This window comes from Ctenopharyngodon idella, chromosome 1 (genome assembly GCF_019924925.1).
Source record: "Ctenopharyngodon idella isolate HZGC_01 chromosome 1, HZGC01, whole genome shotgun sequence".
In the NCBI taxonomy this organism is placed as follows: Eukaryota; Metazoa; Chordata; class Actinopteri; order Cypriniformes; family Xenocyprididae; genus Ctenopharyngodon; species Ctenopharyngodon idella.
Genome location: NC_067220.1, coordinates 19615986 through 19630121, shown reverse-complemented (window position 1 = coordinate 19630121; position 14136 = coordinate 19615986). Strand labels below are relative to the sequence as shown.

The window sequence follows — 14136 nt, the reverse complement described above, 5'->3', positions numbered from 1 at the left end:
CCTCCATGAGGAGGATATATTCCCTGAAATGGAACGTGTTCTCTTCATGGTGTAGAGGTCATATGTTGGACCCTGCTAACTGCCCGGTTGATACAGTTCTGGAGTTCCTTCAAGAAAAGTTCTCATCAGGGTTATCCCCATCTACTTTGAAGGTGTATGTGGCGACCATTTCTGCTTACCACACTCCTTTGGATGGTGCTTCAGTTGGAAGACACCCATGGGTAACTCGCTTCCTCCGTGGTACTTTGAGGCTAAGACCTGCGACACGTCAGAGAGTTCCGACTTGGGATTTGGCCATAGTTTTGGAAGGCCTGTCCATGGCTCCGTTCGAGCCCATCGAAGAGGTTCCTGAGAAGTTCCTCACTCTCAAGACGTTGTTCCTTCTTGCTATTTCGTCTCTAAAGAGGATTGGAGACCTTCAAGCTCTTTCAGTCTCTTCTTCTTGCTTGGACCTCGCTCTGGGCATGGTTAAAGCCTTCTTGTTCCCTCGGGAAGGCTATGTCCCTAAGCTTCCCACTAATGTGGCGGGCCCCATTATGCTGCAGGCGTTTTGTCCTCCTCCATTTCAAGATCTAGACCAGGAGAAACTCAATCTGCTCTGTCCTGTCAGGGCCTTAGATGCTTACGTCCACAGAGCTGCCCTGTGGCGTAAATCTGATCAGTTATTTGTGTGTTTCGGGTCCCCACGTAAAGGGCACCCTGCATCTAAACAAACCTTAAGTAAGTGGATAGTTGAGGCTATCTCACTTGCCTATGAGTCGGCCGGCCAACCGTCACCTCTTATGGTCTGAGCCCACTCTACTCAGAGTATGGCTGCCTTCAGGAGGTGTGTGATGCGGCAGGGTGGTCCTCGCTGCACACGTTCATCAGGTTTTATAACCTGGACCTAGCCTTGACCCCGGGGTCACGAGTGCTTGTGTCTTAGTGTGCGCATCACGATTTCACACAGACAGGCACTTGGTTTTATGGCGGCATGGGTATTTCCTTCCCAAAGAGCTTGACGCAGCATCTCGTTCCCTCTCAGGGAACCATGGTTACATACGTACCCTAAGACGTTTTGCCATCACAGGAATAAATTATTTCAAAACATATTAAAATAGGAAACAGTTATATAATAATATTTCACGATATTACTGCTTTTACTATATTTTCGATCAAATAAATGCAGCCTTGGTGAGCAAAAGAGACTTCTTTCAAAAACATTATAAAATCTTAATTATTCCAAAATTTTGACCGTTAGTGTACATCTCTTATATGCGTGTATGTCTCTCATTGACCAAATTCTTCTTTTCTTTACTGTTGACAGAAAGCAGACATAGCTGTAGCTCCTCTCACCATCACTCTGGTCAGAGAGGAGGTGATCGACTTCTCGAAACCTTTCATGAGTCTGGGCATATCCATTATGATCAAGAAACCACAGAAATCCAAGCCGGGTGTCTTCTCCTTCCTGGACCCATTGGCCTACGAGATCTGGATGTGCATTGTATTCGCTTACATCGGAGTTAGCGTTGTGCTCTTCCTTGTTAGCCGCTTCAGCCCTTACGAGTGGCACACTGAAGAGTTTGAGGATGGGCAGCTGGGCCCTAGCGAATCTACCAACGAATTTGGCATCTTTAATAGTCTGTGGTTTTCTCTGGGCGCTTTTATGCAGCAGGGATGCGATATTTCGCCAAGGTTGGTGCGTGCTGTGAGCGCTAATGCTAGCTGGCTAGCGCGTGGGGTGTGCTTTCGTCTTTGTGCACCAATGCCGTGGTTTGTGTATGTTCACGCTCCTGCAGTTCTTGCTTCGTATCCATTTTCACTGGAAATAATCTAGATGTTATTTAACTTGTAAAATATCTTATTATTGAATTATTGTAAAATAGGTTAAGTTATAGTAATTCCAGTGTCCCATGGGTGAGAAGAAAGAGCTAACACAGGATTAGAAATGTTTAATCGAAGTTGTGGTTTAAAATTTGGTTGAACATTTCTTCTGTGAACATATACTCACCCGGCTGGGAACAGTAAGGTGCACAAGGTCGCCGTTTCCTGCCCTCTTGGAGTGGTACCGTGTTTCGGCTGCATATTCCCCATTTTCTCCAAAGTGAAAGGGTTCTTTCTTTCTTTCTTTCTTTCTTTCTATGTTACAGTAACAACATGCTGGTTCTGTTAGTGGAGCATGTGAGCGTTTGTGTGTGGCTGACTGTGTTTGCTGTGTGTAGGTCCTTGTCTGGCCGTATAGTTGGTGGCGTGTGGTGGTTTTTCACCCTCATCATCATCTCCTCCTACACGGCTAACCTGGCTGCCTTTCTTACTGTGGAGAGGATGGTGTCACCTATTGAAAGTGCTGAAGACTTGGCCAAACAGACCGAGATTGCCTATGGGACATTGGATGCAGGCTCCACCAAAGAATTCTTTAGGGTGAGTGGACCAAAGTTGACTTCACTTAATTTTTAGGGCTGCCTAACCAGCCATGGCTAATCATGTGGTGTAAACATCAAGTAAAAAAATATTAACATATTTTCCTTAGGCCTTAAATATATAGAATATATATTAGTGTACACATAATCATTTTCAAAAATGTTTTTAAGTGCTTTTAAAGATATATATATATATATATATTTGTTTTTTTTTTTGTTTTTTTTTACAAATAATTAATAATTAATGATAACATTATGCTTTTTGCTGATTTGAACTAACCTTGTCATGTCAAGAAAAGATCAAATTATCTGATATTTTAAGACTTACTGACCTTGACACACGAGGGTCAAGAGTGTCTTCAGGGGCTCCTGAAGACCCTCTTGACAAATATTTATAATATTTTAGAAAAACTGCTTAACTTTTTTCCTAAGAAATAATAATAGATTATGCCATTGTACTTAATAAAAATTTCTTTTTAAGAATTTTATATTTTTTATTAAATTTAATTGAATTGGTTTTATCTTTGTTATAACTTTTGACTTTATCACCCTTAAAAAATATCAAAATGAATTTTAATTCAGATATTAAAGGGTTAGTTCACCCATAAATGAAAATTCTGTCATTAATTACTCATTTGTCGTTTCACACCCGTAAGACCTTCATTCAACTTCGGAGCACAAATTAAGATATTTTTCATAAAATCCGATGACTCAGTGAGGCCTGCATTACCAGAAAGACAATTAACAGTTTCAATGCCCAGAAAGCTACTAAAGACGTATTTAAAACAGTTCATGTGATTACAGTGGTTCAACCTTAATGCTATGAAGCGACGAGAATACTTTTTGTGTGCCAAAAAAACAAAATAACGACTTTATTCAACAATATCTAGTGATGGGCGATTTCAAAACACTGCTTCATGAAGCTTTACGAATCTTTTGTTTCTAATCAGGGATTCGGAGCACCAAAGTCACGTGATTCCAGTAAATGAGGATTTGTTACATGATAAGTGTTTCGAAATTTCAATAGTTCACCACTGGGGGGCGTGACTTTAGCAGTTTGAAACGCACTCTGAACCACTGAATCGAAACAAAAGAAAAACATTAAGGTTGAACAACTGTAGTCACATGAACTGTTTTAAATATGTCTTTAGTAGCTTTCTGGGCATTGAAAGTGTTAATAGGTTGTTTGCACATGATGTCATTGCTGCACGCGAAATGCTGCTGGAGGGCAAGGAGTGATTTTTCAATATAGGAATCCTACCACAAACTCATGTTTTGCGTCGTTTATGGTTTCTCAAATCTATCAAACCGAGAAACCACAATGAGCTTTTATCATTTACATAACTTATATCGTTTTTTAACTTTAAAAGTCACCTTTTATAGCGTTTTGCTTCTGCTGATACTGAAATGAATATGGATACCTGCTTACCTTTTTTGTTTTTGACTTGGTTAAATATTCACATTCTTTATGGTATCGTTTGCAGGGAAGAGAAGATATTTTATCCTATCGCATGATCATTTGGTGTTTTCACTTCAGTTTTGTAGAATTCCGTTCACAATGTTGATCTGGTTACCGTGAAAACAGTCACGCACTGCTGCTTCAGCCATCATATGGTAGAAAATGTAATGTTAATTATTAAACAAAACAAAATACAACACTTTCAAAAACACTCAGCTATGTGATTATTTTATTGAGTGATAGGGAGTGGGTTCAATCAGTGACATTAATAGATTTGCTATACGGCATCTCCCTGTCACCACCTCAACCTCCTTCCGTTTGTGTGTTTTTACACTTAGAAAAGGTTGAAAATTGTATTATACCGTCCAGTTTTTTCCCTGAACGCTGATGTGAGCTCCTGTTGCAATTCTCGATTCAGCAAAAATGACCTACAGTGGCGACATTTTTCACAATCACGACAGAAAATCAAAAATACTGCCCTTAACGTCACTAGCATAAAGTCAGCACGATATAAACAAACCAGACTAGAACTGAACGCGGCGTGACGGCAGCTTCATATTCTCTATATCTACCTCATCGATGGCAGTCAAGTCTTTCAATTCAGTAGAAAAATCGCTCCTCTTCATAACATAAGGTTCATGTCCAAAATATGTTGTGATTTTCTGTTTATACCCTTCTAAACCAGCACAGTACGGACTTTTCTCCATCTCTTCCATTCTAATTTTCACTGCTTGCCCTCCACATTAATTTTGCGCGTCACCAGAACCACGTGATTGCAAACAACCTATTGTCTTGCTGTCAATGCAGGCCTCACTGAGCCATCGGATTTTATGAAAAATATCTTAATTTGTTTTTCATTTTTGGGTGAACTAACCCTTTAAATACATGTTCATCTTTGAAAAAGTGTATTCAAGTCATTGTATGTAATGCATACAAATATTGAATTGCATTTTAATATATTTTTTAATAAATTACTAGATGAAGGAAAAGGAAAAAAAAAAAAAAAAAAAAAAAAAAAAATGTCATGGCATTGATTGACCTATTCTTGGTGTTCAGATCTAGAATGAAAATGTTGAAATTGCTAACCCTCATTTCCTCACTACCCTGACTCTAAACCTCTCCTTTTCTTTGTCTCTTTTTTTTTTGTCTTCACTTTAATCAGAGATCCAAGATTGCTCTCTTTGACAAGATGTGGCAGTACATGAAGAGCGCAGAACCTTCTGTGTTTGTTAAAAACACCGTGGAAGGCGTTTTGCGTGTCCGAAAATCCAAAGGCAAATATGCCTACCTTCTGGAGTCCACTATGAATGAGTACATCGAGCAGCGCAAGCCCTGTGACACCATGAAGGTCGGAGGGAACCTTGACTCTAAAGGCTACGGCATCGCTACACCCAAGGGATCTGCTTTAAGGTGGGTGGAGTAGTATAACAATATGGCCCATGTTGTTATAGTATCCCACCTACCCTGATGTAGGCCGGGGGTCCCCTTTTAAAATGAGGTAAACTAGGTATTAGCAGCACTGAGTGTAGGGACGAATGGTAACCTAGTCATAAACAGCATTGTAGAGAGTTACCAAGGAAACTGCAGAGATAGTGAGGGCTTTAGAAAGTCTAGCTGACAGCTGACAAGCAAGTTACCTAGCAACCGGTGCTCTCCGAGAATGATGGCATAGAAAATGGAGTATAATGTAGTCTCAAATAAATTGGTAATTATCTTACCATAAGCTTAATAACAAGCTAAGTTTTAAGATTTTAATAGGAAGCAAGCGAGGACCATAATAAAATGCACAATGAGAAAAATAAATTATTAGGGCTGTCAGATGATTAAAATATATTTTAAATATATTCATTTCATATTTTTTTGTAGTTAACGCATTAAATGTCTGTTTTAAGAAACGAAAAGTTAAATAAGTGTAATTATTGAGTTTGGTAATTAGTGGCAATATGTGCATCTGTGATAATTAAATAATGTAACAATTTTCATGTACTTCACGGACTTGCATGTGATATATTATACTTATTGAGCTGGATAACTAACAGTGCAGTAAGCAAATATCAACTCATAAAATGTTCCTACTGAAACTGAACCTATATTTGTCCACTGATGCGTATTACAAAACCGAGATCTGAAAAATGCTTAAATTTTGAAAAAAAAAAATTGACAAACCCGATTCTTGGTTGATCTCTAAAAATGAGTCAGAGAAGTGGTGATTAAGCCGAAACACTCTCTACCCGTCAACCATTTTGTTCGTTCAGGTTTGCTGATATGTGAAAAATGCGTTATTGGCGTTAAACATTTTAATTAATTGCTTGTGTTACCGTTCTAATTTTGACAGCCCTAAATGTAATAGATTAGTTCATGTGATTCTTTTCCAGGAATTACCAGGTCTACTCATGGAGCTCAGTAGATTATTGAAGAGAAGGGTTCAGATGTGTTTTTTTTTTTTCTTTCTCCAATAGTCTACAATTTCTGAAGCCTTTTTTTTCACCTGTTTTGCTTATAATCAACTGCCATGTGTTCAATGAAGCAAATATTGGCAAACGGTTAAACTATTTATATAGTTACTAACAAATAGCGTTCTACCCCCTCTAAACCAAAGCATAGTGTAGTATTGAAAAACTGGAGACAAGATTTACACTTATGAGCTAATATGCTAATTTGAGTTCAGTGTAGCCCCTTTTACTCATGTTTGCCATTAGCATCTGTTTTATTGAATGCATGTCTGTTCTTAATGACTGAAGCAATGGCCTTTTGCAACCAGACTGTGTTGTTATGACAAAAGCTATTATTGATAATAAGTAATAATCAATGCATGTGTTTGGGCACTTGGATTTTGAATGGTCGCAATAAGCATTACAGAATGTTTAAGCTGATGATTCAGAGGCTGAAAACAGTAACTTGATTATGAATGCATTTGATGATGCACTGTTTGAACTATGCATGCTGTCTTTCTTGATACTTCTAACCAGATTTGTTTGCCTCAATGCTTAAAGTGTTTTCTGCTAACTGATTTGAGGATCTGTATGTGCGGATGTGTAATAACTGATACTATTGCTGATCCTCCTCTGTTCTAGCCTCCTGCCTCAAGAGTTTGAGTTTTAAAAAGAACTCTTAAAGCTCGACCACCTTACATTTTAATGGGTTGTTTAACATTATTTTGATTGGTGGATTTGATTGATTGATGGATTGTCTAACCCAATGTTCCATTCATTCTATGCAACTTGTGGGGGGCGTGGCCCGCTGCAGCCCCGCCCCCCTCATGCTGTCTGACAAGTATGTTTTATCGTTTGTTTAAGAAACGCGGTAAACCTTGCAGTGCTAAAACTGAACGAGCAGGGGCTTCTGGATAAATTGAAAAACAAATGGTGGTACGACAAAGGAGAGTGCGGCAGCGGAGGCGGGGAGTCAAAGGTCAGACCCGTGCTTGGGACTTATGGGTAAAAAATGAAATGAACAAAATGCAAATGAGCAGGAAGCACTACCAGCGATCGTAGTAAACAAGCCGAGGCACCTACTATCTTGATTATACCATCAATTGGTCAATGAGAGCTTTCAGTAAGACACATCTACACTAAAATAAAGTCTAGGCTACCTAAAAAAAAAAACACATTCCCAGAGGTATAAGGCTCGTTGACGGACGCTGTTTCTGCTTCCTGCTCAAGGCGATGAGTCTGTGCACATCTGGCACGGCAAAGCCGCGTTTGCCGACTGCCAAATGGAGCGCAGACTGCTGATCGCCACCACGCTCAGGGCTGAATCATTACCAGCGCTGTTAGCGAGTGCAAATGTTACTGACAATAACATAAAATAACATTGATAATGTTATTTATGTTATTTCCCATACGCGAAGAACGCCAGTAAACCTTGCAGTATTGAAACTCAGTGAGCAAGGCATCTTAGACAAGCTGAAAAACAAATGGTGGTACGATAAGGGAGAATGTGGAGCCAAGGACTCTGGAAGTAAGGTCAGTCACTGCAGGGAGCGTGTGTGTGTGTGTGTGTGTGTGTGTGTGTGTGTGTGTGTGTGTGTGTGTGTCTGGCAGGGCTAGAATGTGTATGTGTGTATGCATGAAAAATTGTGAAAACAATGTCTCAGTTTGGGTGATCCAAATCCAAGCATCAGCAGACTGTGTGTGTGTGTGTGTGTGTGTGTGTGTGTGTGTGTGTGGGTCTTTGTGTATTCGAGAGGAAAAGAGTATGAGAGTGATACAAAAGGAAGCTTGTGCAAAAAAGAATTACAGCCTATGGTGATGTCTGTGTGTGTGTGTGTGTGTGTGTGTGTGAGTGTGTGTGTGTCACAGCAAGCCCCCTACACAGATTTACCACCGCATGAATCAGAGCCTGACCTGTGTATACAATCAATGATGCCTATACAAGCAGGGATGTGTTATAAACACACAGTAATGCATGCGAGAGACACATAGCAAAGGCATATTTTATTTACACTAAAGTGCGTACTTGATCCACATTCCTCTCACACACAAAACACGCATACTCATACCTGTATAGGCTCAGAATTTCCTTGTGCTCCTTTGTATTTCTGTGTGCTTTATTGACAACTTGTCCTGTTCCTTTTTAATTTTTTTGTTTCTTACACTCTTTCTTTCTCCCTCCTATCTCTCTTTCTCTTTCCCATGCGGTCTCTCCTTCTCCCTCACCAATGCTGTAAATGTTGTTTGTATATTTGCCTTTTACTTCAGCTGTCTTTAATTACAATTCTGTAGGTGGCGTCTTTTTTCCTTCTTTATGTGCACACTGCACCGCACTGTCCTGTTGTACTTTTGTAGCCGTCTGTGTATTCTATGTGATTTACTGTTAGACACTCATATACACATTTAATTCTGTACTGTTTTGTAGACTATTAAGAGCAGTTACCTTTAAATTCATAATGTGTCTTAAAATTAATAGTCATAAAATATACAGTGATAATCAGTAGTAGTATTGACATACTGTCATCCTTTCTCTCCCTTATTTTTGACCTTTGACCTTCACCCCTTGCAGGAGAAGACTAGCGCCCTCAGCCTGAGTAACGTTGCGGGCGTCTTCTACATCCTGGTGGGCGGCCTCGGGTTGGCCATGCTGGTCGCTCTGGTGGAGTTCTGCTACAAGTCTCGCGCGGAGGCCAAACGCATGAAGGTTGCCAAGACTCAGGCTCTAAATCCCTCCTCTTCCTCGCAGAATTCTCAGAATTTTGCTACTTATAAGGAAGGGTACAACGTTTATGGGCTGGAGAGTGTTAAGATCTAGTGGGGTAGGAATGGCAGAGGTTATATTTTTGTCGTTTGTTCACTGTTTTTTTGTTTTTTGTCATTTTTTTTATCGTATGCCAAACGCTTCATTGCCACTACACGATTCTCTAGGCATCACGCTGGCACGCATTTGTCAAAGGTTTAAAGGGGTCATATCATAATTTCTTTGTTTTTCCCTGAGGTCCGCTGGTAAAATTTCATTTTAGGCCATAATTTAGTTATACATAAGTTTTACGCTCTCGCTTTGACCCTTAGAATTAAATGGGACGTTTTTTTTCTTTTTTGGAATATAAAATTAAAATCTATTTACTTAAAGGGATAGTTCACCCAAAAATGAAAATTCTGTTATCATTTCCTCACCCTCAAGCAGTTCCAAACCTGTATAAATGTCTTTGTTCTGCTGAACACAAAGGAAGATATTTGTAAGAATGTCAGTAACCAAACTGATCTCGTCCCCCCCATTCAATACTATAGTATTTATTTTTCCTACTATGGTAGTAAATGGGGGCGAGATCTGTTTGGTTACTGACATTCTTCCAAATATCTTATTTTGCGTTTAGCAGAACAAAGAAATTTATACAGGTTTGGAACTGCTTGAGGGGGAGTAAATGATGACAAAATTTTCTTTTTGGGGTGATCTATCCCTTTAATGAATGTTTCTGGTCTTATTGTGAATGATTCAATAGTGTATATTATTTTAAGAAAACTTCAGGTTCGATATAAAACCATGCCCCATCCTTCGTAACAGCCTCTTTGCAAAGTATGTATTACACTGTGACAGGTTCACAAAACAATACACATTTGAATGTGCTACTTAAATTGTTAAAGTTGGACCTTAAAAATAAACTTCCGTCACTCGTTCCCAAAACTGGGATCCTTTGGAATTATCATCAGTTAACAGGCATAATAGCATCATTCTGCTTCCTCCTCTTTATTACTTGACTTCAACAGGCAGATCAAGTTTCAAAACACAATGTGTAAATATGGGCAGTCATGTCTTAATATATACATATAGTTTACATCAGAAATCCTGTTTTGGAAAGGATTTTTGCATCTTACTTTCAGTAGATGGTCTTTTTGGACTAGGGAGGGAGGTTTCTTTTTTGAAACTTCACATAGTATATCAAACTACACTACCGTTAAATAGTCTGTGGTCGGTAAGATTTATTTTTTATTTTATTTTATTTTATTTTATTTTGCTTACCGAGGCTACATTTATTTACGTTAAAATACATAAAAAGAGATATATTGTGAAATATTATTACAATTAAAAAATATATTTCCTTTTTAATATATTTTAAAATGTAATTCATTCCTGTGATGGCAAAGCTTCATTTTCTGTGTCACATGATCCTTCAGAAATTATTCTAATATGCTGATTTGGTGCATTATTATCAATGTTGAAAACAGTTGTGCTGCATGTCTTTACTGTCACTTTTGATCAATTTAATGCATCTTTGCTGATAAAAAAAAAAAAAAAAAAAAAGAAATTAATACTTTTAATCTTACGGACCCCAAACTATTTGTATATCAAAATATAAAGGAAAATGAGATTTTTCATGATATGACCTCTTTAAAAAATAGTATCACACAAGCAATTGTTTGATAGGTAAACTGTGCCTATACGCACATGTTATGTCATTAAGATTTAAGAAGATTAAAGAAGTGACGAAAAGGCGGACAAGGGATAAACAGAGGGAGGGTAAAATATATTGAAGGAATGGTTCATAGATGGAAAATATATATATATATATATATATATATTTTCATAGCTTTTTTAGCTCATTTCGTTCAGCTGGAGTGACATCATTTTCCGTTTGTTTATCATCATTGATGCTTGTGATTGTTTGTAAATTGGCTGCATCGCTTGCTTTTGAAATAAAGCTTCGCCATCTTAGTGCGAGACCCATTAGCTGTCAGTCATTCTCCACCCCATCTGCTCTTCATAAACATCTACAGTTAATATAGATGTATACATATAAAATAAAAATCTATATTTCATATAAGATGCACTGTATAACATTAATGAATGTTTGTTTGTTTTTTTTTCTCTCTCATGTGTGTGAATTTGGGTGTGAATTGCTGTGTATTTATATATTCTGTTTGTGTGGGTGTGTGTTTGGTAACAGATGACGTTCACAGATGCTATGCGCAGTAAGGCCAGGTTGTCTATAACGGGCAGTACAGGGGAGAACGGGCGAGTGCTGACTCCAGACTTCTCTAAAGCCGTCCATGCTGTGCCGTACCTGAGACCTGGCATGGCAATGCCTCTGAGTGTGAGCGAGCTGTCCTGAGTGCCTTACATACACACACACACAAACATACACACACACTGTTGCAAGCATGCTGTACCCACTTTCACACAAATCCACACACGTGTACATATACTTACACACATAGATACTATATATATATATATATATATATATATATATATGATAATAGTTAATTATTCCATATAAAATGAATCACACACAGGATGTCAGATCCATACGTTTACTGTTCAGTGCAATCATATTTTGACCAACGGTCATGTGTACAACTAACATTTGCAAAAACATGCTGACAGACACAGAAAAGGTATACATGCACATTGCTGTGTGTACATATGCAGACAACTTCACAAACTTTCTGTAGCCGCACTTCTATAAAGTTTCTCGTTGTGTACATTTTGCATAACTGCATTTCCAAGTTCTCGTTTTGTCACACACTTGAATACGCACGTATAATATGACCTCATTTTGCTCATATATTCACTCACACAAACACACTTGCCCCATTGCTTCAGTTTTCATCGACGTTTTTCACATTGTAAGTGATGACATTGCAATGCTGCACTGAGGACAACGTTACACATTGAAAATAATTCCTATGGGAAAAGCTCGACACCTGTTTCCATAGCAACGTGTTTTTGGAATCTCTGATTCTCAAGAACTCAAGCACACGAAACATCTGCATCAAATGTGATTTTGTTTACTCAATCTACATGATATATTAAAAATGTTTGAAGAATCATTTCTTATTATATGAGATATGTATAGTAAATTATGTATATAAGTACACTTTTGTTCATTAGATGTTAATGTTACCATGCAAATGCTTGACTTAAAGAAAAAACAAAATGATTTGAGTAGTTTTGTTTCTCCTCCTCACTGGTTTGATTTCTTGTGATGTTAATTTTTTGGATCACTGTGTTTGGATCCGTTTTTCTTGCCTATATGGACGATGCAAGCAGTAGTTTTATAATTGTCTTTTAATTAAAAAAAGAAGAAAAATTGAAATAATATTTTACCTTCTGCATTTCACCACTTAGATGATATATTGAAAGTGTTATATTAAGATGGATCTGTATATGAATATATGAACTTCATAATATATTACGATTTCCCAAAATGCCAAATATTGCAGTGTGCCAAAATATGTCAAGGCATTTCAGATGCATTTATTAATATTGTCTCTTTATGAGGAAATGTAAAGACTGAAAATTAGCACCCTATACTCGAGGGTTTGTTATTTATGTCATCTTTGGCTTTTTTTGTTTTGTTTTTCATATCAAATGCATTGTACTTTTATTAAGGTGCACTACGATATGCAGTTTTAACTGTGAAAAGCATGACAACCTTTAGTTATGTTTGTTTTTATAAAAGCGATGATTAAGTATATCACTGATATTAGTTAACTAGGAATTTAATTTTCGTAGTCCAGTTATGACCTGAAGACTAAGAGATGGAGATGATTACAGATAGTTATATTGATAATTATATTGATAAAGTATAAGCCAATCACCTTTTTCTATGCCATGCTGTGTAACTGAAATCTTGTTCATTAGTTTTATATGTATATGTACTGTAAATGTAAATAGAAACCATTCATGTGTATAACTTAAAATCATGGATGATTCACCAATACACACAGACGCACACAAAGAGGATTGCTCATATTGTGCATTTTGGGAGTACGCTTGGGAACCTATGAGTGAAGAACCAAGCTGTCTCTCATACAGTCACACAAATGGACTCGTCACTAGCATCATTTCAGTTGGAAAGTCTGCCATGGGATGAAATGGAGGACATTTTTCTAAATGGAATGTGGACTGATTGCTTTATTTTTTGGAATCTTTTGGAATAAACAGAGACTGAGAATCCTCTGATATTCGGTTTTACTCTGTTTCATGGGAAGGAGAAAAGTGCTGCAAGAGGGAATTGACAAGCATGTCAGCTGTTTGCACATAAATTCATATCCTGGGTCCAAAATTAACAGAAGATGTTTTTTTTTTTTTTTAAAAAGAAGGAAGGAAGGAAGGAAGGAAGAAAGAAAAAAAAACGTATCTATGATTCCTGATTTATTTTTCTTACAGAACACGTGGCAACATTTGAAATATTCCTCAAATTAAGCTATGAGTCGTCATGGCCAACTAAAAAAATCCATTAGGACAAAATTATTATTTTAAATAAAAATTATGTAAAATAATAAATAAATGTAAAATAATTTAAAATACATTTGCATGGCCAATAAAAAAAATATACTTTAATTCTCAATTTACATACCATTGGCAGATGTGGCAAAAGCTAAATTTTGGACCCTGTTCAGATCATTAGCTCAGTGTGGGCTGAATATACAAATAACAGTTGTCTTTTGTTCACTGTTTTCTCTGCCTTTTTCCAGTAGTGAGTTCTGAGCCAATGAAAAGGGTTTGTTGATTTGTTCAAGCTAATGTGCTTTGAGCAGCTCAGTAGCACAGGAACAGATGTGGCCCTGTTCAGTATGTACTGGGGACACATTAGTGTTGTGCTTCCATGTACTCATAAACAAGCTATGGTATTTTAACCAAGTGTTTCTGATTGCCTGACTATCTTTTGGGGGGAGGAAAATTGCCAAAATGTGTGTGTGCATCCTTTTTGATTTCTTAGTAAAAGACAAGTGGCTACTGCCTGATGTTCAGGTGATGCCATGTTATTGTTCTGGTACACACACACACACACACACACACACACACACACACACACACACACACACACACACACACACA

The 14136-nt window shown here is 37.7% G+C and overlaps 1 protein-coding gene across 5 annotated transcripts in view; it reads left to right on the top strand.

Moving 5' to 3' along the window:
* gria2a (glutamate receptor, ionotropic, AMPA 2a) overlaps window positions 1–13257 on the top strand; it is a 52749-nt gene extending 39492 nt beyond the window's left edge. The window contains exons 11-16 of one of the 5 annotated variants that reach the window (XM_051900660.1): window positions 1307–1674; window positions 2202–2400; window positions 5021–5268; window positions 7709–7823; window positions 8860–8994; window positions 11237–13257. In XM_051900660.1, the coding sequence (XP_051756620.1) occupies window positions 1307–1674; window positions 2202–2400; window positions 5021–5268; window positions 7709–7823; window positions 8860–8994; window positions 11237–11401 (1230 nt within the window). In that variant the 3' untranslated portion in view covers window positions 11402–13257. Of the gene's footprint in view, window positions 1–1306; window positions 1675–2201; window positions 2401–5020; window positions 5269–7154; window positions 7270–7708; window positions 7824–8859; window positions 9110–11236 lie in introns of all 5 variants that reach the window. The other 4 variants (XM_051900688.1, XM_051900653.1, XM_051900680.1 and 1 more) reach the window with 4 other exon arrangements.
* The last annotated feature ends 879 nt before the right edge of the window (window positions 13258–14136 follow it).